At 44.5% G+C, this 24552-nt stretch overlaps 1 protein-coding gene and 1 long non-coding RNA gene across 3 annotated transcripts in view; one reads left to right on the forward strand and one right to left on the reverse strand.

Annotated features, from left to right (window-relative positions):
• POLR3E (RNA polymerase III subunit E) overlaps window positions 1-24552 on the forward strand; it is a 28674-nt gene that overhangs the window by 3275 nt on the left and 847 nt on the right. The window contains exons 1-20 of one of the 2 annotated variants that reach the window (XM_086854756.1): window positions 22-133; window positions 995-1076; window positions 2191-2241; window positions 2956-3033; window positions 4526-4641; window positions 4886-4968; window positions 5695-5802; window positions 6188-6237; window positions 6527-6646; window positions 7212-7297; window positions 8298-8342; window positions 8425-8516; window positions 9226-9346; window positions 11068-11149; window positions 13353-13412; window positions 14355-14512; window positions 14793-14857; window positions 16310-16806; window positions 21261-21338; window positions 22156-22281. In XM_086854756.1, coding sequence (XP_086710882.1) covers window positions 1041-1076; window positions 2191-2241; window positions 2956-3033; window positions 4526-4641; window positions 4886-4968; window positions 5695-5802; window positions 6188-6237; window positions 6527-6646; window positions 7212-7297; window positions 8298-8342; window positions 8425-8516; window positions 9226-9346; window positions 11068-11149; window positions 13353-13412; window positions 14355-14512; window positions 14793-14857; window positions 16310-16806; window positions 21261-21338; window positions 22156-22281 — 2052 coding nt within the window. In that variant the 5' untranslated portion in view covers window positions 22-133; window positions 995-1040. Of the gene's footprint in view, window positions 1-21; window positions 134-994; window positions 1077-2190; window positions 2242-2955; window positions 3034-4525; window positions 4642-4885; window positions 4969-5694; window positions 5803-6187; window positions 6238-6526; window positions 6647-7211; window positions 7298-8297; window positions 8343-8424; window positions 8517-9225; window positions 9347-11067; window positions 11150-13352; window positions 13413-14354; window positions 14513-14792; window positions 14858-16309; window positions 16807-21260; window positions 21339-22155; window positions 22282-24552 lie in introns of those variants that run through there. The other variant, XM_086854755.1, reaches the window with a different exon arrangement.
• Window positions 22117-24541, reverse strand: LOC111936018 (uncharacterized). The gene is made up of 4 exons (XR_002867977.2): window positions 24467-24541; window positions 23813-23879; window positions 23125-23230; window positions 22117-22248 (listed from the first exon to the last, which is right to left on the reverse strand). It is a non-coding gene; the product is annotated as an uncharacterized LOC111936018 (long non-coding RNA).

Genomic DNA, 24552 nt, shown 5'->3' on the forward strand with positions numbered 1-24552 from the left:
TGTCTTTCTCTTCCTCCATAGGAGGTCCAGCAAAGAAGCAAGTTGTCCTCAAGGAGTAAGGACAATGAAGGAGGTTCCTGAACACATATCTTGTTTTGTTCCCTGATCAACTTTGTTACTAAGATTTTCCTTGGTCAGTTTGTGAGAGGTCTTATTTTTTTATGCCTATCTCTGCCAGTATTAGCTAGTTAAGAATGTCTTAACATAGTTGCAGTGGCATCCCAAATTATTTGTAAATCCTTTTGTTTGATTTCAGCAGGGAAAAACCATTGTTGCTTTAGCTGAGAGATCATTTTTTATTCAGAGGTCTGAACCAGGCACGACACTGACTCCAGCACGGGATTGAACATAATGAACTTTTGTTCCAGAGTATCCAGTCCTCAGTTAATATCAGTCTTATTTATATTGGAGTTGGTGTAGTTATGAGGAAGAATCTGCTGTTCTGCTGGTTTCAGAGGGCTCCAGCAAAGGCTGAGCAGTGTTCTGGAGCTCTCATTTAGCAGCACAGTCTGAAGAGTGGCAGGTCAGGAGACAAGGCTGCACCTTGTCAGGGAGATGAAATCAAAGTCAGGGTATTCCCAGACTGAAATATTCCAAAGCAGTGACCCTGCAGGGCCAGTTGTGGCTGGAAAATAGCTGCTACCTGTGCGTTACTGTTACACAGTATAAAAAAGATACATTTTATGCAAGTGCAAAAGGCTGTCTTTCCCTCCCTAGGGCAATGGTTCAGGACTTTCTTAATAACTGCAGCTTCCACAGAAATTACAGCAGTTTACCTGTTTTGAGACATTTACTGGTCTCAATAATTTTGTGGCCTTCAGTCAAGATTGTTGAGTATCAGGGAGCTGTTCATGCAAACACATACATTCCTTCAAAATGCAGACTAAACAGATTATCACTGAAAGGAACCAAGTTAACTTGAACAATGCTCTAGGCTGCATGTGGTATGTGACACAGATGAAATCATTCATATGACATTCCTGTTTTCTTTCAGGTTGTGCCAAGGAATAAGCCAAGAAAAAGCTTTGTTTTATCCTAGCATGGCAAATGAGGAAGATGATCCTATTATACAAGAGGTAAAAGTGCATTGTGACAACAGTCATTGTACATGAGAATTTTTTATTATTTTTATTACTACAATTCCCAGTGTTCCTACATTGCTGAAACAATGCATCAGCAGCATCAGAGGTTGTCAGTGGTTGTTGTGCTTTGTACAGCACCGGCCACAATGGCTGGTGCTGTACAAAGAATTATGTTGTGTGGGCCAAGTATGTGGCTCATGGTATCTGTTTTGTCAGAATAGCCTTGTCTATGTTGGCAGATGCAGCTCAGGTGTTTCACCCTTTGTAATCTGTCCATAGCAGAAGAGAAAGTGGAGAATTTGCTTCTACCATTGTGTGCTTCCAGTGAACTCCATTGCTTGTCTCTGGGTGCTGAAAAAATCAGAATGACTTTGAGGAGTTAATACCTGTTAAAAATGAATCTACAGTGTTCATGGCTTCTGCTGAAGTAAGGAGTTGTGTTCTGAGTCTGGATTACTTGAAAGGACTGCTGTGTCCAAGAAGTAGCCATAGTGTCTTTGTCACTTGATATCTGAATTTACACACCAAAAGCAAAAGGAAGGGCAAGTCCATAGAAGGTGAAAAGCCATGAGAAAAGGAGTGGCAATTGTCAGGAGTGTATCTGAAATGGCAGCTTCCATATGTCTTATTCATGAAACATCTGTGCATTTTCAGTTTTGATGGCCAAATGCAAGTGTTGAACCAGCTTGAGGATGTGGGCGTCTCTTGTCTAACTTAGAAAGATTTTATGCCAAAATACCAGTAACCAACTTACCTTTCAGTCGTGCTGCCAAACTGAGAACTTCCTCCTCTTTCTATAATTGTGATAACAGATTTGCTTCAGATCCTTGGAGGAAAAATGTTCCTTTTTCACATTTGTTTGCCAAGTTTCCTTAGAGAGGAAAAACACAGATAGAGCCAGCTGCCTCTTTGTAATGGGATTTTTAGGTTTGGTTTTTAAAAAGGCCAACGTGTCAAAATCAGCAGAGATGAAACTTTTGACAGGAGAGTCACGAATCTGTTTTATATTAGAGTTTGTAATGAAAAGCTAATGTCAGTATTTGAGCTCTAATGGTTATACTTTTATTTCAGCTGGCATCTGATGAAAGTTACTTGTTTTGCTTTTTAGATTGACGTATTCCTGGCCAGAAGTCTACTGGAGAAGCTCTATCTGTTTCAGGTACTTCAGTTAACTTTTATGCAGTGATAGTTGGTTTAAAATAAATGCAAAAAGTGTAACTTAATGCTTCAATCTGCCAAAGTCTTGGATATAGAGAGCCTGTTTGGGTCTCAGTTTGGAGATAGGAGTGAAGCTGGTTGGTGATGGGGCCTGTGGGTGTGCTGGAGACCTGGCAGCCTTAGCAGGATGCTGCTGTGGCTGGGGGATTTCACTGGGATACCACACTGTCCTCTCAGCATTCCCAGAGGGCTCAAAGAGAGACCTGTGTGGCTAAACCTGGGTCTGCTCTCTTGATCAGCGACATGTGGCCTGAACTTTCTAAGCTAACATTTACTTGTATAAACCCACAGATATTTTACTTCTAATAATTCTACAGAGAGTCGATGCTTAGAGATAAGGTTTTCTTTTTCTGCTGGACTAATGTGTGGGACAATTTTCCTGTGTTACAGGTTATTGTGGTGTGTGAGGGGCAAGAAGGGGGTTGTGAAGTGACAAAAGCAGAGGGCTGGGAGAAAACCAACAGACTTTCTGGGTCATGCTCCCAAATCCCCTGATGACTCACAAATCAGTCAATTAATGTCTTTTCTTAATGTCTTGTCTCTGAGATCTGGCAAGTGGATCTGCATGTGAGGGGACAGGGGAAATTGAGTTAATTTCTGTGAAATTCTTTGATCTTTAAAAGAAGAGGGGTGTATGAAATGACCTGTTTTCCAGTATCCCATTCGCCCAGCTTCCATGACCTACGATGATGTTACACATTTATCAGCGAAGATAAAACCAAAGCAGCAAAAGGTTGGTCATCATTGAGTCCAGTCTGTAAAAGTTTTTTACCTAAGAAAAGCACACTGTGTTGTTGAGCTGTTCTAACCATGCAGCTACTTGCAGGACCAGATACCTGTGCTTGAAGGTATATGAAGATGATTTTATTGTGTCTGTAATGTAGAGTTTAGAATAAAAGTGGTTTATAAATCATGGTGAGAAAGTGACTTAATAGAAAACAGAATCACTCAGGGAAATGTAGTTACTATGGTAATTGAATCTGTGGATGCTTATGTGAGAAGAGCTTGAATTAAAAGGTTTTTACAGTATTCAGAGAAGTGTTGAAGAAGGATTGAGCCTTGGAACCATCCTCTGTCTTTCAGTGCAAGTCCTGATTTCTCTCTTGCCTGTCAGTGAATCAGGTGTCCTTTTGAAATCATTGGGGCAGTACAGGTAAAGTGTAGCCAAAGCCAGAGTCATTACACTTGCTTGCAAATGTATCCCAGAACTCTGGCTATTATTTTACAATGTCTTATTTAAAAATTGCAGCAGTAGATGTCTGTGTTAGTAAAATTTGCTTCTGGGAAATGGTTAAGGGAAGTGCTTTGGTGAACTTTGGAGTTAGAATGCATGTTGTGTTCATGAAGTCTTTTATTAAATTCAGCAAACATTTGCACTGTAAGCCATGTGCAAACCTTTGTAAATATGCTGTCTCATTCAGGGACTTGAAACTAATTCAGTTTATGAATAACATAAAGGGAAACTAAAAATAAGACGGTAGCTGGGACACACAAATTTATGTTGGTCTTTCAGGGCTTTGACACACCCTGAAGAAGACTATGTGCTGTATTGTCATAGTATATAAATAGAAATATTATGCAGGAGAATGCTTATTTTTGGACATTTGTTTGAAATTTAAAGTTGAAGTGGGGGGGAATAGTTCTTAAAACTAAAGATTTGGAGCTTGTCACTGTGCTCTGACAAGTGAAAGTCAGGAGTAACTGAAGTCAGTGCTAAGTACTGCAGTCTTGAATTTGCAGAAGTGAGGTGTTTGCCTCTGAAGAGGACAGAGGTACTTTGTATTCTTGGTAGCTGAACTAGAAGGAAATCCATTTTATGAGAGACTGTGAATGGTTCCTAGGTGATGGGGAGGCTTGAAGGAGGTTGCTTGTGCACCTGATCTGTACTGATAAGTAAATTAGACTGATAGTGTCATGGAAGGAATCCAGCAAAGTGAATGTGTATTTCAGGGCTGCCTAAAGAACTCTGCTTTTTCTGATCCCCTTCATGTACATGGGAGTTTATGTATCTCCAGCTTGTTTTTTAAATGACCTCACTGTACCAAACCCATCTATGTGCTGTTCAATTCCGTGGGAGATTTGCCCTGTGGATTTGGATGATACTGCTTATGTACTTAAACTGGCTTTAAACCTGTGGAAATGTTTAAAAGTGTGGGGTTATATTTTAATTGATATGTTTGGGGTTGTGCCACCGTAATTAACTGTCTTTGCCTGATATTCCTTAGGTTGAACTCGAAATGGCCATTGATACTTTGAATCCTAACTACTGTCGCAGCAAGGGAGAGCAGATCGCTCTCAATGTGGATGGCACATGTACGGATGAAACAAGCACCTATTCCTCGTAGGTGTCCTCTTTGCCTTCCTTTCCTTTTTGGGCTGAGCACAGGTATCTGTACAGTTACAGAGGCTGCTTTGGACACTGTTCTTTAGCAACTATTCTTGAGGGTAACCTACATTTTTTTGGGGTGCATCATGGATTCAGATTTGCAGACAGAAGTGATGGATATTTGATACATTCAGACTTTTGGCACCTGCATACCATGTTGCCTGTGGAATGCCATCTCACTGTCCTCCTCTGTCTGCAGGAAGCTGATGGACAAGCAAACTTTCTGCTCTTCCCAAGCTGCCAGTAATGTTTCCCGCTATGCAGCTGCTGTTTATAAAAAAGGTAAGTTTCTTTTGCTTAACCCTCACATCAGTGAAACATACTCATTTCAGTGTTAAGATAAGACTTATTTTATATTTTTTTTTCTGGCATAGGTTTTAATTGACTGATGGGCCTTTAAAGAAAGGAGAATTTTCCCTTATCAATGTCCCAGGAGTCCTTGAGTAGGTCTAGCAAAATTGTAAATATCATGTAAGAACACCCTGGGTTTGTAGATGCCTTCAGAATCTTAACAGTTCATGGTGGCCTGAAATAATACACACTTGTAGCATGAAATCATCATTATAATTTATATTGTTTTCTTAATCTCATTTTTTCTGTCTTGTTTTCCTGTTCAGCACTTTTTGTACCTCTCTTGACTGCCCAGGCCATCACAGTTTTGGTGTGGTGGTCATTTGAGAAGACAATATGCAGATTGTTTTCAGTGATGACTATTTTACTAGGTGTCTTCTGGACTATGGTTCAGGCCAGTGCCAGAATGTGACTCTACAAGATCTGATTTCACCACAAAAGGCAAAATAACAGAAACAGGTCTTGATTTTTCATATTCCCTTGAAATCCTGAGCACTGGATGAATTTTTCGCTTCAGTCCCTTTCTACGTTTTGCTGTATTAAATATTTATGCTCAATAGAAGCTGTGGCTTTACTGAGACAGGGAGATAATGAAAAGTTGTGTCCTTGTGCAGTGGAGAAAAATCAATTTTAACCAACATTAATTCTTTTTTTCAGGTGAACTTCACTTGACTCCACTACATGGAATTCTTCAGCTGAGGCCAAGCTTCACCTACTTGGACAAGGCTGATGCAAAACACAGAGAAAGAGAAGCTGCTAATGAAGGTAAATTCTCCACAGTTGTGTTTTCTTAGGGGAGGTGAGATACAAGTTCTCTCTATAATGTGACTGATAAGGGTCATTCTGTTTTGAAGGTGTTTATTTTAATAACACAGTCATTGTTAGGCCATTTCTCAGAGGGATGGGAGGTGTTAGGTAGTGACAAAGGTAGTGGTGGGGACTGTGTCACCACTGCCACTGGAAGGGTCATGGGAACAGAGTGTCCCTATCACAGGAGCAGTGTGCTGCTGTCATACATGGCATAATTTGGCAGGCTGGGGTTGAATCCATGCATTTGGAGTTCTCAGTGTGCTTTCTTCCTGCATGGGCCCCCAGACTGGCTCTGGCTCTTTCACTGCACTGTTGTGTTTATTTTTGTGTCTTCTGGCAGGTGGTGATTCATCCCAGGATGAAGCTGAAGATGATGTTAAACAAATTACTGTAGGTCCACATTTTCCTTTTTATGCTGGTTCAGGCAACAGTTCACAAGAAAGCTTGACAATTGAGAGTGAAGTGAAAGGACAGCAAACCTCAGCTACTGACCTGGGCTTGGGTGGGGGAGGCCATGTGGACTCACCTTGTTGCACAGGCATAAAGATGGCACTGAGAGCAAGGGATGATTCAGTGTAGCTAGGGCCCCTAGCTTGTTACTGGTACACCAAATCAATAATGCAGGTGGTTTTTTTCCAAGGGTTTTAGGGCTGTATTGAATGATGCCCAAATCTTCTAGGTCCGATTCTCCCGCCCTGAGACCGAACAAGCTCGGCAGCGACGTGTTCAGTCCTATGAGTTCTTGCAGAAGAGACAAGCAGAAGAGCACTGGGTTCATCTGCATTATTATGGCTTGAAGGTAGGTGTGTGCTGGCTCCTGAGGAGGCTGCCTGGGCCTGAAGGCTAAGCCAAGTCCAAAATGGTTTTTAAATCCGGACCCATGGGAATCAGGGAATCATCAAAAGATAATGAAGAAGAGGAGGTCTGTAGGCTAGAACAGACCCTGCAGTGCTCTGTATCTCCTCTGCTGGATAATGCTTTGGGGTCTCCACACTTCAAAACTGAGAGCTGGAGAAAAATATAGGGGGGCAGGGCGGTGGTTCTGAAAGTAACAGCTTCGGTCTTGGACTATAAACTGGACTTTGTGAAAGATTTGGGAAGCCCATTCAGTCAGGTGTGAGAAATCCTGTTTGGCTGACTGGTGCATGTCTGTCAGGAGGTTTCAAAGGCATTGCAAGGGAAATGTTCCCACATCACATCAGCATCATACAAGGAAGTGAAAGCAGAACATCAGTTAGTGAGGTGGAACACTTGAGTGGTGTAATGATGACAGGGTGGTCATAGTTTGGAATGAGAAATCCAGCTCTGGCATTTTGTATGTTTTCAGTATGTGATAATGACTCTTGCTTTTTCCCTGTCTCCAGGATAGCCGTTCTGAACACGAGCGCCAGTATTTATTTAGTCAAGGTCATGGCCTTGCTGAAAACACTGAATTAATTAAATCTCCCAGGTAATGTTATATTGGTTTCCTACAGAAATTGCATTAATTTAGTTTGGATTGTTTTCAGAGTAATAAGCAGGTATATTCTTTAAAAATCTGCTCTTTGAAAGTCCTATTCATGGTAAAAGTTGAATTGTTTAAAAAATACGGAAACAAACTAGCTTTCATCTTATTGAGGTTGTTTTCTTTGTTTCCCTATACCCTTGAGATTAAAACCTCTTGTTTTTACTCAGGATTGTAGCTTCTTGTATGTTATCACAACCCTACATTATTTGGACTGTGAATACTGCAAAGAAAAATCAAAACAAAAGCTTCTTCTGGTTAATATAAATTAATACTCTGAAGCCAGTAACTTTCATTGTTAGAAAATCTTATAAAACTTCCCTTTGTGATTTTTGGGGACTGAAACTACTTGAAAGATGTGTCTGTTTCTTTGTGACTGCAACTCTACAGAAGCTCCCATATTGCAGTCAGTGCTTCCCTGTTATCTGGGACAGCCGTGGCCCAAGTGATAATGAAACGGAAGAGTCTGGCTCTGGTTAATGGTGTGGGCATGTTTTTCTTAACATTTAACATCAGTAAATCAGTGATAAAGGTTCTGAAGAGTCTTTTGGATCTGATTCTTTCTCACAGACACTGGTAATTGCATAGGTGGAACAGAAATTTTGCTTTTTGCTGGCCTGATTTTCTCTGTTTGTGGGGTTTTGCATGACCCTGCTGATGGCTGATAGAGCACCTGTGTTTTATGTATTTCCTTGTGCAGATCCTCTTGTTTGGGCACCTCTGCTGTACAAAAGAGCTGGGATTGACTGCATACTCTGTCTTTGGGCAGATGAATGTCAGTAGCTTTTACTAGTTCTGAGGAGATGGGAGTGGAAGGGAGAGCTCTTTACAGGCTGATGTTTGTTTGTAGATTCACACAAGCAGGTTTACTCTGAGAAATTATTGTACTTAAATCTGCCAAGTCCCAAGACAAGCATTTTAAAGAATGTGTTTTCTTTTCTTCTAGTGAATATTTAATGATGCTGATGCCTCCAAGCGTAGAGGAAGAGAAGTAAGTGTTTGTACATAATGCAAAGTCCACATTAGCTGGATTCTCTTTTTCATGGGCTGAAAATCTGTTTGTTTATCTGCAGTAACAAACCAATGGCTCCAAGCAACGTGCTTTCTATGGCCCAGCTGAGAACTTTACCCCTTGCTGATCAGATCAAGATCCTGATGAAGAACGGTTTGTAGCTTTTTTAATACATTCGCGCTTCGCTTTGTGACTTCTGGTTGCCTCAGATAAGGTGCCTTCCCCAGTATCACTAATTCTGTCACCCTATCAGACAGACTGGCTCTCTGATTCCCTGTAGAATCTAGATCCCAAGCCTTTCCCTAAAAAGAGCAGTGACAACTGATCTGACTGTTGATACACTTGCCATCAGTTTACTCTTAGAAAAATTTCTAATTTGATTATAGCTTTCTGGATACACTTATTTCAGCAAGTATCTCCTGAAATGTGGAGTCTGAGCACATACAGCCTGCACTTTGGCATTTTCTGGGAAGTTTTTAACAATACACACTTCATGAGCGTCATGTAGGAATTTTGTCTCTTCAAGATTACTCTCTGATAAGAGCAAATCCTGAGGATTTTGGCTCAGGACTGTCCTGCCTTGTCAGGTGTTGCTGCTTACAGATATTGCCAAAGGTATAGGTTGTTTTCTTTTTAATTATTATTTTATTAATACCTTAATTAGTGACCATTCAGCCAATCAATTTTGCTGCAACGCTGGCAGACACTTTCAGAACAGGTGATGCCTACAGCACAGGAGTGTAAAACCGACTAAAACTAAGGCTTTCTTTCTTTCCCCAAGATAACCCTTTGCCCGCGCACACCCTGAATCCCCGTTCGTGGGTGTGCGAGCGGGCTCTGTGACGCTGTGTTTGCCTTGCAGTGAAGGTGATGCCGTTCGCCAACCTGCTGAGTCTGCTGGGCTCGGGCACCGACCCCACGGCCGTGCTGCGCTGCGTGCAGCAGGTGGCGCTGCTGGTCCAGGGAAACTGGGTGGTGAAGAGGTACGGCCCGCCTTTGTCCCCGGCACCGGCACCGCTCCGGGACCGCCCCGGGACCGCCCCGGGACCGCTCCGGGACCGGCACCGGCACCGCTCCGGGACCGCCCCGGGACCGCTCCGGGACCGGCACCGGCACCGCTCCGGGACCGCTCCGGGACCGCCCCGGCACCGCCCCGGGACCGCTCTGGTACCGCCCCGGGACCGCTCCGGGACCGCTCCGGGACCGGCACCGGCACCGCGGGCTCCGTGTGCCCACCCTCGCGGCCCAAAACACCCCTGCTCCCAGCTCGCAGCTAGGCAAACCTTTGGCTTCAGGTTGTCTGCATCTTGGTGCAGTCAGCTATTCCATCTCCGAGGGCTGCTGTGAAAGGATAATGCCTTAGTACCTGTCCCAAGTGGGATTATGGCTGAGCAGTGATGTAATCTGTGTTTGCATCTGAGTTATGACAGGTTTTTGATGGCTGCACTCACGTTCTTTTGTGAGAGAGCTGTTCTGAGTTCTTACAGAGATTAGCATCAAATAGAAACACAGAAAATTAAACCAATGTCAGCTATAGTATTTCTTAGCAAAATTTGGTCCTGTAAGGATCTCTGTGCAGTCCTGTTGCTGTTCATCAGTGGATGTTGCAGTCAGCTGAAAACTACCTTCTAGAAGGCATTACTCCATAAATCAAGGATGGGGGTACTGAGTGTACCACATGAATTGGAGTTTGTATCATCTTCCTGTTTATTAGGTTAGAGCATCCTATTGGAAATTGATGTCTAAAATGCACTATGATTTTTTTTTTTCATCTGGGTGGAGCCCTGCATGCAGAGATTTACAGTCTGTGGAATAGCTGTGTTAAGATGAATGGTATCAGCTGCCAGTCCAAGTGTGCCAGCAGGATGTTTCAGCTATTGTGGTACAGGCCTGTATTAGCAATGTGACCAGCTTTTACAGTAACCCTGCTGTCCCTCCAGCTGTTACAGGAGGAAGCTGGGAGCAAGTTAAAAGACAGTATATTAGCATTCAGATTGTTCTTAGGTTATAACTGATTCTTTGCTGTCAGTATGGGAAGGATGTGTGGATCTGTAGTGGATGGGGTGCTTGGGCACAGAGCAGCACACATCAGAGCTTTGAACAGAGTGGGGACCCATTTCTATGGCCTGGGTAGGATCAAGATCATGAACCTGAGTTTCTGTGGGGCTTTGGAGAGCCTGGTAACACATGTCATCAGCTGGCCCTGCAAGCAGACCAGGTCACAGAGTAATGTTGGTCTTGAGGCTGTTGGTTCGAGTATGGAATTTGGTAATATTGTTCTGTTAAACTCTTGATTGCTGGGAAGGTAATAAAAAACTCTCTTGCCTGTACATCAGCATTTTGCCTAAATGTTGCCTTCAAGGCTGCATATCAGGTTAGCCTAAGCACTTCTTAGGATCATTCTGGTCTTGTTTACACTGATCCAAGGGAGGGTAGGCTTTGCAAGAACAAAGCAGAGCTTGTAGCTGTGTTGCACACACCTGCTTGCCACAAGGCTGTGCTTTGCTGGTCTAAGCCTTTCTGTCCTAGTGTAATTGCAGTGGTGTAATTACACCAATTTTAATGCCTTTAATGAAAAGCACGCTTTGGATAAAGGTATAATTTAACTGCAGAACAGGGAGGGCATGTTTGTTATGTTAATCTTCACTAATGCCATTTTTCTGCAGTACCTAGTAACTAATTTCTCTTCCTTTTTAATTAACAGTGATGTTCTCTACCCGAAAGATACTTCTAGTCCCCATAGTGGAGTTCCTGCAGAAGTGCTCTGTAGAGGGAGAGATTTTGTTGTAAGTATAAAAGTGTCTGTTGCTTTTAAAGGAAAGCACAGGTGAAGCTTGCCCAGGACACCACAGCATTGCAAAACTCTTCTGCTCTACTGCAGTGGGGTGCTTCCTCCAAGGAAGTTGTTTGTGCTTTAATCCTGAAGGTGTTGTTTCAAGTCTGCCGTGGGAGTGTTGGTGTAGGCTCACATTGTGTCTGGCAGGTTCAGATCATCTGTCATTAGCAGCATTCTTCCCTTTCTCACACATGCTGTAGAGCACTATCACATTGCCCCCACAATGTGGGGCTTGCAGAACAGCCAGGACTGGATAATGAAGTGCTTGTTTCTCCAGCTCTGTTTTCATGGGCTCAGGACTGAGGGCTCAGGAGGGCAGTGTGGGTAAGACTTGTGCTCCCTGAGCATGCACTGTTGATCTTTAAAAAGGACTTTATTCCCTAGAGCTGCTAATCAGTGAAAGGACTTTGTTCCCAGCCACCTTTTGTGAGCAGAGGCTGCACATGGACGTTGAAATGAATACGGGTCTTGTAAACACACACATAAGCACAGCAAAAAGGAACAACCTCTGCATTGTGTTTATTTTCACTAGCCATAGAAAGAATTAAGTTCCTAAGTGGTTTCTAAGTTCATAATCAGTTTATGGCTCCTGCCCCACCACAGCAAATCTGATGAGTGCACAGCTCTCATTTTGTTTTAGTTAGACCTGACTGTTTTTGCAGAGTTTGTTCATGAAGTTTAGGTCTAAACAGTAGAATACTGTGCAAGAGACTTTAAGAGTATTACAGTAATACTGTAAGATCAAATTGATGGTGATTGAAACTGACTTTTCCTTGTCTCTTGATGTCTGCCCAAGACACTGCCATATGGAGACCTGGATTCAGGTGTGACCCAGTGACATAAGTGTTTAGGACACAGCAGATTAGTTGACACGTCATGTGTAAAGTTCAGGGACCAGAATTATTATGCTCAATAAAGTAAGTGATACGATTTTAATATTTAAGATGAAAGGATACATTATTTTCATTTGAATTATGTCAAATATACCTTCCATGAGAAATGCATCTGTGTTGATCTTAAAGGCAAATAATTTGCTGATTAATACCACAAGAAGCAAGAAGTTAAAATGTTAGAAAGAATCAATATTTCTGGCTTTCAGACAAAGAGAAATATCTGGTTATAAGACTCAGAAATAGTATGTAATGCTATATTGCATCTGTGGAGAAAATGTGTTCTAGCTTAAAAAGTGGACTTTATTTCCCTGGATATATTTGTGTAAAGTAATTAATAAGTTCAAAAAACATTTATGGATTTTTTGGGCTTTAAAATAGAAATGCCCTGTGCCTTAAAGTGAGTGGATTTGGTTTGTGTGTTTGTGGGCAGAGTGAAGCTGAACGGAAGAGAAGGAGGCATTGACGACGTCATAGGGCAGGAAGAAATTGTCAGTAATGAGATTTTGGATTCTTAACAACGTTATTAATACACACAGACTAAAGGAGGCTGTAGCTTATTTAAATGGAAACAGGAAGAAATGAAAGGTCGTGTTCAGGCAGTGTTCTGCCCAAGTCCTGTCAGCCTGCCCTCAGCAGCTGCCTCTCAGGACTTGGACCTCAGGAGCTGCTGTGCAGAGCAGCTGGCTGTCCCCTACCTGGGGACAAGTGTGTGATGACAGGACATCTTGGCATCACTGTAAGTGACTGTGATGAGGGTGGAAGAAGGGAACAGGCACTTTGTAGGGGCTCTGTGCTGCTGAAGGGTAGCAGTCACCAGCCTCCAGAGACCCCTGTGTAGGAGTGCATGGAGAGTATCTCTAGGCTGATGACGAGGTACGTGAGAAGCTGAGCCTCAGGTGTGATTTCTGGGGTCTCAGCATCACTGCAGTAGTTTTGTGTTGTTGGTTTTGGTTTTGGGTTTTGGTTTTTTTTTTTGAGACTTAATTAAGAGATTCCTCATCACTTTTGTAGTCATAGGTTTGCCAAGGCACATCATGGAATCTCAAAGCTTTTGCTCCTGTGTTCATGGCTGTTTGAGGACAGAAGGAGCCAGAAAATGCTTTTCCTCCAGCTGTCTGAGGATCACTTACTTCTACATTCTTGAAAGGAACAGGGGTTCTATTTTTGTGGTAACATCATTGAACAGGGTCATTGCTACAACTTCAGTAAAACCACAGCTGCGTGCAGTTATTGGGTTTTCCTCTTTTGTTCCCTTCCTAGATGTGGAAGTTCACACAGGACCGCTGGGTTGTGAGAAAGGAAGTAGCAGCAGTTACAAAAGTGAGTGGATTCCTTTTCTTCCTAAATCCAAAGGTGGTGATAAGTTAGCCAAATGCTGCTGGGCATTGCGTGGGTGTAGGTAATGGATGCTGCTGCAAGCCTTTCCTCTCATAGTGCCTGCTTTGCTCTCCATTTGGAAGGTATAGATAATACTCTGTCTAAAGAAAAACATTCTGAGCAGCTCTCACAAGTTTCCACAACTCCAAGACTGGCCTTGTAGCTGAGCCACTGGAATGCATCGTGTCCTCTCTTGTGTTTCAGTAGAAAGCTGGGCACAGTTTCAATTGAGCTGACTTAAGATGCTTTCACAGCCCACAGTAGCTGCTCTGCTTTGGGTGTCTTAAGAGCAACTCTTCTGTTGGCATTTGCCAGTTCCAATATTGAGTAAAAGCTTCAAAGCAACTCAAGCAACTGAATATTCTGTTAAAAGTGGCAAATGAATGAGAAACTTTAAGTCAAAATGACAAAACCCAAATTCTTTAAAATGCACTAAAATGATAAAACATGAGTCAGTTTATGCACAGAACATCTATTTTTGGAATGTAAGAACCAGTGCTGCATAAAAGCTGGGTATGTGTAGGTGCAGCATGTCTGGCCTGCAGCTCTGAAATAAGATTAACATTGTAAAATATGCTTCTCTTCCCCATAGAGCCTTTTCATCTCAGTTTGGAAACTCCCTTTTCTTTGCAAAATATGCCGTGAGCTATTTGACTCTGGGGTGATTAATCACCACTGCTCTCTGAAGTCCTGGGCTTTTAGCAGTGTGTGAAAGTGTTAGTGCTGCAGAGCAGGATGAGTATCTCTGACTTAGCTGGGTGTGTGCCCACAGAGGTGCTCCATATACACCAAATCAGCCCAGCTCTCCTGTCTCATGCATAATGTTCATTGCTGTATCTGTCCTATATAAACTGACTTCCATGTTATTTATTCTTTTTCTTTTAGCTTTGCCCAGAAGATGTGAAAGACTTCCTAGAGCACATGTCTGTGGCAAGAATAAACAAAGGTTGGGAGTTCATGCTCCCTTACGATGAAGATTTTGTTAAGAAGCATCCAGATATCGTTCAGAGGCAACAGATGCTGTGGATGGGCATTCAGGCCAAGTAAATAGTTGACTGTATTTTGGGGAATGAGCTAAAAGCAAAGAACTGTTTAGTACAAAGGTTCTGTAGACACTGATAGATGATCTGATCTGTGTTGCCTCCAAGTTTTTCCCTCACAGTGCCCAGGCAGTGATGTGGTGGGGGGTGCTACTGCATCACCCAAGTCATTCTTGGTTCTTGGCTCCCTGGAGAATGTTCTAGCTAATGGCTAAAGCTGGCATGGCTGCATGCAGATGTAACAACTGAAACTGTCCTGGAATACTCTGTCTTTATCTTTCAGGTTAGAAAAGGTCTATAATCTCTTAAAGGAGCACTTGACACCAAAGAAACAAGAGGCACAGACAGGTAAATGGAATTCTGCTTGGGTCATGTTGAAGCACTTGCATGTATTCATCCACCCATCCATATTCCTGAGTGATGTTTTGGAGTTTCTCTCTGGTTTTGAATGGAGACTGGTCTTGTTTAATGTCTTTTCTCTCTTACTGTTTCCTTTGGAATATTTAAGTCAGATCTAAAATGTACTGTACTAATGTCACTGAAGTTGAGGTGACACCACCTACTTTGGCATCCTTGTAGTAGAGCCAGGAGGAGTTTGTGGCCCTGGGGACTCACTGTTTGATGCTGTAAAATCAGCTGGTTCTCTTATCCACTTGCTCATTTAAGGCAGCTTGTGGGGTGTAACCAGCTCCTGAAGGGAGGACAGACAGCCAGTGCACAAATAACTCTCACCTCTCAATTTAATGTTACTGCAACTTAATGTGAATGAAGTGATTTTTTTATTTCCCTGATTTGCACTGGGCTCTCTGGTGTGGTTGAGGGCCAACCAATTACTGGAGAATGTAATGGCAGAGGCTGTAAGGTGTGAAGCTGTCTCTTTTTGACATCCTTCTCCACTATGGGTGCCAGTGAGATTATTAAAGTAGCTGCTCCAAAATCCTAAAAGATTGTGAAAACCTGAGATTCCAGAGTTTTAACTGGACATTTGGCTCCAGTGCAGTTGAGGAGTGTAAGCAGAACTGACAAAGGAGCATATGAATCCATTTCAAGACCCTGTGTCTGATGTGCTTGGAAGGATTAGTTGTTGGGTTATTTGGAGAGGATTAGTGAGCCTAACAGCAGAGAAGGTAACAGCTGGGCATGCCTTTGCCTCAGACACTGCAATCCTTGCTTTGGCAAGGGCTGGATTCCTCTGCTGCCAACACACCCCTTCCTTTCACCTTTGGATGGCTGGGTGTGGAGAGGGCAAGAAGTGCAGGATTCCATGGGAAAGAACTCCTTCCTGTCCCTTTCTCCCCATTACTGGGTAATATCTGAGTAGAGGGTCTCAGCCTCTCATGCTGCAAGGGGTTCAGATTCACTGTTAACCCTTCCACACTCCCCTGTACCTGGTGACATCCTGGTGCTGCCTCTGGCAGGGGCTACACCAGGCCCCACCACCCACTAGAGAATCTAAAAGACAAAAAGAAGAGTTGTTGGACAAAGAAGTATTTGGGTCACAAGCAGAGATGTATTAGCAGTCGGTATCCTGGTTTCCTGAACTGTGGAAAAGGCCCTGGTGATTGAACAAACACACTTTGCTTCAGATTCCTTGACTGGAACACCCTTCCCCAAGCATTTGGCTTTAGAAAAGCAAACACACACTGCCCTCAAAAAACCAGCAAAACCCCCCCAAAACTAATGTAAAATCTAATCAACAGACTGGGTTTATGCCTTAGATTTCATAAGCAGAAGATGTTTCCTGGTTTTATTTCACTATGAGCCCTGCTGAGATTTATGGTATCTTTTGTTTCTTACCAGCTCATCCGTTGCTGGTTTCTGGGGAGCAAAGGGTCAACATGGCTAAAGCAAAAGTCAAGCAGAACTATGGGCAGCTGGAGAAGGAGTTCCAGAAGCAGAAGGCAGAGATGAAATCAAACGACGCCTCTGCCAAGACGGATGTTCCAAATATCCGCATTAAAGAGGAGCCTGTGAGTGTGGAGGAGCCCATGGATACCTCAGCCCACGAGGGCCTGAACAACGGCCTGGTCAATGGCCTGCACCCAGCCCAGGGCTCCACAGAGCCTGTGAACGGCCACCTGCCCGGGGGCTGCATCGACAGGGTCGCCCAGGAACTGAAGGCCTTTGTGTCGTCAACATTTAAGAAACAATTTGTACTCACCCTGAGTGAGCTTAAACGGTTATTTAACCTTCACTTAGCCAGTCTGCCTCCAGGACATACCTTGTTCAGTGGCATTTCAGACAAAATGTTACAGGACATGGTGTTGGACACTGGCTGCAAACAGATTTTGGTGCCTGTAAGTACGGTTTTCCCTTGGTGTGCTTTGGGGGAGGGCTGTGGTGGGGGGGAGTTAAAGATCTGACATGTGAAAAATTTGTGCCCTGTGCTGGTGGACCAGAAGGATAGATGTGCTCAGAGAAACTGTCCAATATTGGACATGTTGAAGCTGCTGGAATTATGTCTGGGGTCCTGCTTCTGGTAGGCTCTGCGCTCTGCCCTCTCTGCCTTGTTGTCCTTGGGGCTCAGTTTCCACATCCAAGGTGTTGGGCCACAGTAATTTGCTGTCCCAACTTGCTCCTGTTAACATGATCTAAAGCAGTCCCAGATTCCCAGCAGCTTTCCTGGAATTGCACAAGCTTCTTCCCTCGGGAACAGGGACCCAGCTGGGAGAGGAAAGGTGACATTGACTGCCTGGGAGCAGCAGGACACACCCAGCAGAGCCTCTGGGAAGTGACAAAGCCCACCTACAGCAGGTTTCCTTGGCCACTCTGTTTCCTCCTAGGCTGTGCAGAGGTGCCTGTTTCTTTGTCTGTATGGAAATGATGTGTGTGATTGCGTGAGACAGAGCAGGGCTGTGAGACAGTGGATTGCTTAGGAGAGCAAAGGGAATCTGGCATCATGGGAAAGAGCCTAAAAGGAAATTAATTTTACAAGACATCTGGCACTGCTGATTGGGTTACAACCAGAAGGAGCTTGGGAGCAGATGCCTTTGGGGAGAGAGGAGAAGGAAGATCTGAACTGCTCAAAAGAGCAGGAAGCTGGAGGGCTGGGAGAGCCTGGAGCTTGGGAGCTGCTGGGGGGCAGCAGGAACGTGTTCAGTCGTGTGCAAAGTACACGTTGTGGCACCTGGGAACTGAGTAACAGCCTGGAAATGTCACTAGGGAGAGCAGCAATTGTGGTGCTTTCTCTCCTGGCAGTTTCTAAGTCCTGGGGTGGTGCTTGCCTGGAGCTGTCTCATTGCTGGCCAGGCTCTCCCCTGCACCTGGTGTAATGTGTGCCTCTGCCATGCTGATGGTAAACAGCTGAAGTTGTTCCTGCTCTGTTAATTGGGACTGGGGCTTGTGTACTTTGGAAATTTGGGGATTTCGGGAATGTGAAAGTGAGATAGTTTCTCTTTTCAAAAAGTAAAATAAATTCCTGCTGAAGAGAGGTGGCCAGGAACTTCCTTCTGTGTGGAAATCCCTGTCACAGGAGACCTGCAGAGGTCCAGAAGTGCTCCCTGGAATGTCTCTTGAGGAGGCTGTTGCAGGTTTTAGTTCTGCTGACTCAGAATTTTCTGCAATACTTGAGCTCTTGTGTATGAGCCTGTACTGCTGTCAGGAATATAAATCATTGCCCCTGAGCTTCCCCTGATGCTCTGTGCAGATGGCAAAGGTGCTGGGGCTGGGTTTACTTTTTTCACGGGCTCAGACACTTTGGTGTTTCTTGATTGTTCCCCTGGCCAATTTTATCAGAACCCAACAAGGGCGCCTGAGCTTGGGGAAGGCCTGGAGGGTTATTCAGTGTGGGATTTCATAGTTACTCGTTAGTTTTCTGTAATTGGAAGTGCTTTGGTGATAAAAATCAATGATCTGAGGTAATTAAAATGATGTTCTGTGGGGGTGAAGACAGTCTTTGCTTGACTACTTACCTATTACAGGAAACATGTGGCTGAAAATGGCAATTGAAACCTTACCAGGGGAATGCAGGATCTATTACAGAGCTGACCAACAGCACCCAGGGTATGAGATAAAGAGTGTTTGTGGGGAGCCAGGAGAGGCCACTCCAGCTGCAGCTGAGGCCATGGGGATACCTGCAGGGTGCTGTGCTTGCTGTGCTTTGTAGCCTCATCAAGCAGGAGGGAAAAGCACAGGTCAGGAAAGAGCAAATCCTGGGCTGGTGCCATGGGAGAGGGTGAGGAGGGGACAGACAGAGGAGAGGAGCCCTGGGCAGGCAGGACTCGGTGCCTGTGCCTTGAGCTGTGCAGGCTGAGCTGCTCTCCCACCCCATGGGAAGTGTCTGTGCAGGACTCTGGCTCCTGAGGATCTACACCCATTTCCTGCAGACTGGGGGTGACTGGCTCCTGCCGTGGCTCCCTTCCCATGGACCGTGGAGTGACAAGGTTCTGCCCAAAACTGGAGGATATTTTTGAGGCCTCAGGAAATGATGTAATTGTGTGTGTCCTGCCAGGCTGGGCTGACAGAGGGGAATGCAGCCCTGCGCTCACAGAGAGCCCTGCAGGCTGGTTCCAATGCCAGGCCCCCTGAGAGGTGAGATCAACAGTTTACCTTTAGGCTTACTCCAGCTGATAAGTTTTTTTTCTGGCACACTCAGCCCCTTCCATCTGGTTTAGCTATAATGTGAGGCTGCCTGGCAGTGGCTCAGTGCTTGAATGAGGCACTACACAGAGCCGAGGGCTCCTCCCTGAGAGGTTCCATTTGAACGTGGCAGTTTCCCCTGGGACCTGGGGCAGCAGGGAGTTCATCTACCAGGAGCCCTGCACTTGCCCCAGGGATTTAGAGCAGGAAGGGACACAGGACAAATATTTTAAAAAGGATTTTAAGGTGGCAGAGAGCCGTATCACGGTGAGGCTGGGGAGATCAAGGTGACATAAACCAGCAAAGGGACAGCAGATGGCAAGGCAGTGAAGCTGTTTGGGCTGTGTGTGTCTGAAGAATCCCTGATGGCATTTCCCACTTTGTGGCCAGGCTGTGTGACAGGAGCAAGCAAGCAGGGAGCACTTGGCAGCGGTGTTTGCAGAGGAAGACTGGCTGGGAGGAGGAGATTCTGTGCAGTTTTCTTCCCAACTAAGTATTGTGTTTGTTTGGAAGCCATTTACTCACAGAATGGCTGGATAAACACAGCTGGTTTTCAGCCCTGTGGCTGATGCAGGAGGAGTTTGCACTCTGGGGCTGTGCTGGCTCACTTTGTCAAGCCCAGCAGGTTGTGCCTGGGTGTTCCCAGTGCCCTGCTGCACTTTGCCATTCCTGCTACAGCTGTTGTGTGGAAGGAAGCGGGAGTATTTGATTTTATCTCTGCTGAAAACCTACAAGAGAGATTATTCCTCAAAAGCAAGTGTCCTTATGGGAGGAGAATTATGTCAGGTGCTGTGAGCCTAGTCAGCCTGAATCCTGGCTCTAAACCAAGTGTAAAACCTTGTTATATTCCAGCCATTTGGACTAACCTGAAAGTCAAAGCAGCTAAACCCACTAGGCAGCTCCCACTGGACAAAACCCTTCCCCTTTGCAGTAAGATCAGAGGCAGAACATGAAAGGAAACGCTGATCTTTTCACTCTGTGATGCACAAGTCTTCTGGCTGGTGTGAGGGAGGCTGGGAAGAAAGGTTTGGTTTGTACCAGCAGCCAGGATTGAGGGATGCTGGAACAATTGGGACTGGCTTGTTAGCTTTTCATAGATGATTGATTTAGGTCAGCTGGGCGGTTAGCAAGGAATAAATCGTTAGTGACAGACAGGAAGAGACATGTCAGGAGTGAAGGCATATTCCAGCAGTGCTCATTAGTCACTGCTCCAAGGGGATATGTTAAGGTATTTTATTTTTTTAGGGAGGGAGGCAGTTGTGCTCATTCCTATATGCAGGGGTGTGAGGCTTCTGTCTCAGAAAAATGAATATGTTTCTCTAGCTTGGCACACAGGGGAAAAACAGAACAGGCAAAAACACTGTTGCCTTTGGAGCCTGGATTGAGCAAATACCTGGTTCACTATCTGTCAGTGTTCGGTCTTCTGTAGTCTGCCCCAAAACAGAGATGGCAATACAGCAGAAGCACCTGCTTGTCAGTAATGCTGATTTGAGATTAGTGAAGCAGATAACTGCAGGATGGAGTCCAAATCTGTTAAACCTGCCACTGTAAAGGTAAAAAACTCCAGAAGGACCCTGCAGTACACTTGGTGCTCTCAGCTGAGTGCTGTTCTGGATGGTCTAGAAACAAACACTGCTGACACAGAAAAAAAATCTACAGATATCTTGCCATGGCATACCATCAAAGTCCAAGCCCTGGGATTATTCTGGTATGTGGTGGTCGTCTCTCCACCAGTGGGAAACTGTCCCCATGCACAATTCATGGGATTCCAGTATCCAGCAGTTCCCTTGAAAGCCCAGCTGTGGTTGGTGTGTGACAGATGTGGCACCAGTGCCCTGTGCAGGTTGTCCCACCCTGACCAGAGCCATCAGTCAAACCTGGGCACATGGACACCTCAGGGTGCCATGGTGCTCATCCCATTCCCTGGGTCACAGGTGTGACACAGACCATGTCAGTGGGGCTGTGAGAAGGTGCTGAGCAAACACAGGGCTGCCAGAGCCAAGGCACCCCTTCTAGTGTGGGCTGGGACAGCAGTTGGCTTGTTTCAGCAGTTATTATTCCATGGCAGCCAGGGTTTTGATTCAGTAATGGGTGTCCAGGGATACAGTATCATGGAATCATTAAGCAGAACTCATTTAATAGCTGGTTATTTTTAACAGCCTCTTGTTCTCAGTTTCCTCCACAGACTGCTGCCTCACCAGATGAACTAAAGGTCTATGCACTTTGGGAAGCTGGTGACACTTACGATCAGGTAAAGATAAAATAATTGACATTCCCCGCTATGTTTTTATTGAGCATTTGGCATTGTTTGCATCCATGTTTCTGGAAGTAATACAACAGATAGTTTTTCTCTATTGGTGTTTTCAACACCAACCTGTTTCCAGCTGAAAGCAAGCTCATAACATAATAGTAATCATGTCAGTAAGCAGCTCAGTGGCTATTTCTGGACCTGTGAGAAGAAAGGATTCTCCAGTGCAGGCCTCAGACCACGATCCAGTCCAAGGTTTTTTTTCCTTTTGATGGTAATGCAACATTAACCAGAGATTAGCAGGTGTATCTGTTTATACTTAAGATTAGGAAATGTTTACCTCATATGTGAGCATCTGCTGAGTTCTAACTGCTGTCGTAGTAAACGAGGTGAAAGGGAAGATGCCTAAAGACCTGTGGATGGGCAGTGCAGTTCCTAGCTCCATAAAGTGAATACATTTTTATAGGAAAGAGGCAAGCACCAGCCAACCTCTTGCCTGAAGTGAACTCCCATGGAAGCATTTAAGAGGAATACATTGCAACACCTTCTTCAGTGTGTTTTTGTACCTTTGGGGGTGCTCCAGGTCACAGGAAAGGTGCAGGTGTGGCCACAGGGTCTGGAGAGACCCCTGTAGAACCCTGTAGAGGAGGATAAGGCACTGCTGGAGAGCAGGAATATATGGGATGGTTTCAGGATTATGAAGCAAGACTCCTCTAATGTAGTTCAGGGAATGTTTTGTACAGACTAAGGCATGTGCAGTTTTGATACAAAGATAGGAATGATTGTTCTCTGTGTACTTACGATACATTTGCTTTTAAAGCATCGCCAAGTTTTGCTTGAAATCTTTTCGAAGAACTACCGAGTGCGCAGGAATGTCATCCAGAACCAGCTGAGTCAGGAGTGTGGGGAGGATCTAAACAAGCAGGAGGTGGATAGAGTGTTAAAGGTAAGCTGCTGTTCACTTTGGGTTGATGATGATTGAATTGATACATGAGTTTTAATGCTTGATTTGAGCAAAGGATTATATTTTACCTTGAACTGATAAATGGTAAGGATGATAGAACAGTTGTTGGAATATGGACAAAGCCTGTGTTTCAGCTTTTTTTCTTAAAAATGCACTTGTCTCATTCTATCTTCTTTCCCCCCAAGGAGCAATGGCTCACACATTATTTTGTATTATTGCAACAAATCTCTCCGTCATCTTGGAGCAGCAGAGAATAGAGTGTAGTAAATGTGATACTTGAGTTATTTTTAAATAATGCAGAATTAAACATTAAGGAGGTGAAAGGGCTCTGTCCACTGCTCTGAGTTACCAACTGTCTGCTGCTGGTTAATGCTGAAGAGCACAAGTGCCACATGTTCAGAAGGAAATACATTTTATTCTCTAGCAAGATATGCAGCTTTGCACAGAGCAAAACCCTGGCCAAAACCAGCAGGCAGAGGAGTAGTTTACACATCTCATTGTGAATGTTTATTTGAATCCTTTCATCTCTCTTTGAAGAGGCACCATTTACTTGCTCAAGGAGTTTAAGGTATAAAGTACAGACCACACAAGCCATGGCTTTAAAAGAGATGCAGGATGGCCAAGCCGAAAGTTGCCAACTAATGTAATACTTTAATCATTGTGGCTGGGCCTTTGCTCACTGTCACCCACTTCAATAAGACAAATGCTTAAGTACTTTATTACATTGTGATCTGCAAATGAATAATAGCATCTTTGAAGAACTACAGATCTGTTGCTGTGATAATGAACAAACTGGTCTTGCTTGAAAGAACCTGGTCGACTTACCAGTAAAGTAAGCTCAGACATTTCTGCCTGCTAGACAGTATTTCCTTTGGCTCCCTGTGCTGGGGGATTGTCAGCATGAGCTCAAGTATCAGCTCTCCTGGAACAGCTAGACAATGTACTGGCATTAGTTTTTCATGATGCTGTTGCTATTTAACAGATAACCTATTTCTAGAAAAAATACTTGCCCCTAAGTCATCAGGCATTGTTTTTATCTAAGTCACTGGGTGGCCAGCCTTGTGTTGTGGTAGGCTTTATTGCCATGAATACATTTGTCACAGGAGTAGGGGAAATTACCTTTGTTTCTGAAATAAAATTTAGAAGTCTGATTTAATGAAATGGGAAGATTCTCTGACTTCTTTAAGCCACAAGAGATTGGATTCCACTACGAGTGAAATTGGATTTGTTGACTTCTATTTCCCCATCTGCCTGTGCTCATTTTTATACACAGAGGAACATACTCATAGGGTTTGTATTTTTGCATTTGCAGATCAGTCTGCAAACCCTCTTTCTAACCTCTGGGTTTGTTTTTGTTATGGATGAGCCCCAAAACTTCAGAAACAAAGATACATTTAAGCTCCACAGCCTCAGTTCTGCAGTACTACTTTAGCCTGTGTTGAATTACCTAAGAGGGAGGTCGGAGCAAAAGAAAGGGAAGCCGTTAGCTCAGAACTCGAGACTTTGTGCTCACCTAATAGTAACAAGGAAATGAGCCTCAAGACAACCCAATTCCTGTGCTCCTTTGCTGAGGTGCTCTCCTGCCATAAGCAGAGCATACGTGTGGTCACAACAGGGCTCTGAGGTTTGAGACTTGATTATCATAGAAAGGGTTTCTTAAAAGTCTTCAGATCCAGTGACTGCCCTCACTCTCCTGCTGTGTCCCACTGCTCCCCCCCCGAGTCTCTTCCCCTGAGCTTCAGCCCCTCTTTACCCCTCCAGCTCTCACACATCCTTGCCTTCCTCATCTGCCTTCTGCATGAGCCCCAAGTTCTCCCCAAGGAGCCACAGCTATTCCTCACTACCTTGGATTCGTTTGTCCTTTGTGGCTCTCAGCCTTCCTCCCCCACCATGTGTCCCCTCCATTGAAGCCACCTGTCCTTCAGGGTGGGGATGCCCTGTGCCCTGGGTTCATGCTCTCTCCTTGCACTGGAGAAGGGCTTGTTACTAATCATGCTTATTATCCCAGAGCCAGCCAGTTGTTCCCATGGCTTTATGGACTTTAGAATCATAGAATCTTCAATGTTGGAAGAGACCTTTGAGATCGTCCAGTCCAACCCTCAATGCAGCAGTAGCACTGTAACCACGAAAGATCACCCAGCACCAGATCCAGACACCCCTTAAACACCTGTAGGGATGGTGCCTCCACCATGTCCCTGGGCAGCCCCTTCCAGGGCCCGAGCAGCCCAACAGAGCCTTTCCCTGTCTCCCCAG

Source organism: Cyanistes caeruleus, chromosome 17, assembly GCF_971803275.1.
Source record: "Cyanistes caeruleus chromosome 17, bCyaCae1.hap1.1, whole genome shotgun sequence".
NCBI classification, from domain to species: domain Eukaryota; kingdom Metazoa; phylum Chordata; class Aves; order Passeriformes; family Paridae; genus Cyanistes; species Cyanistes caeruleus.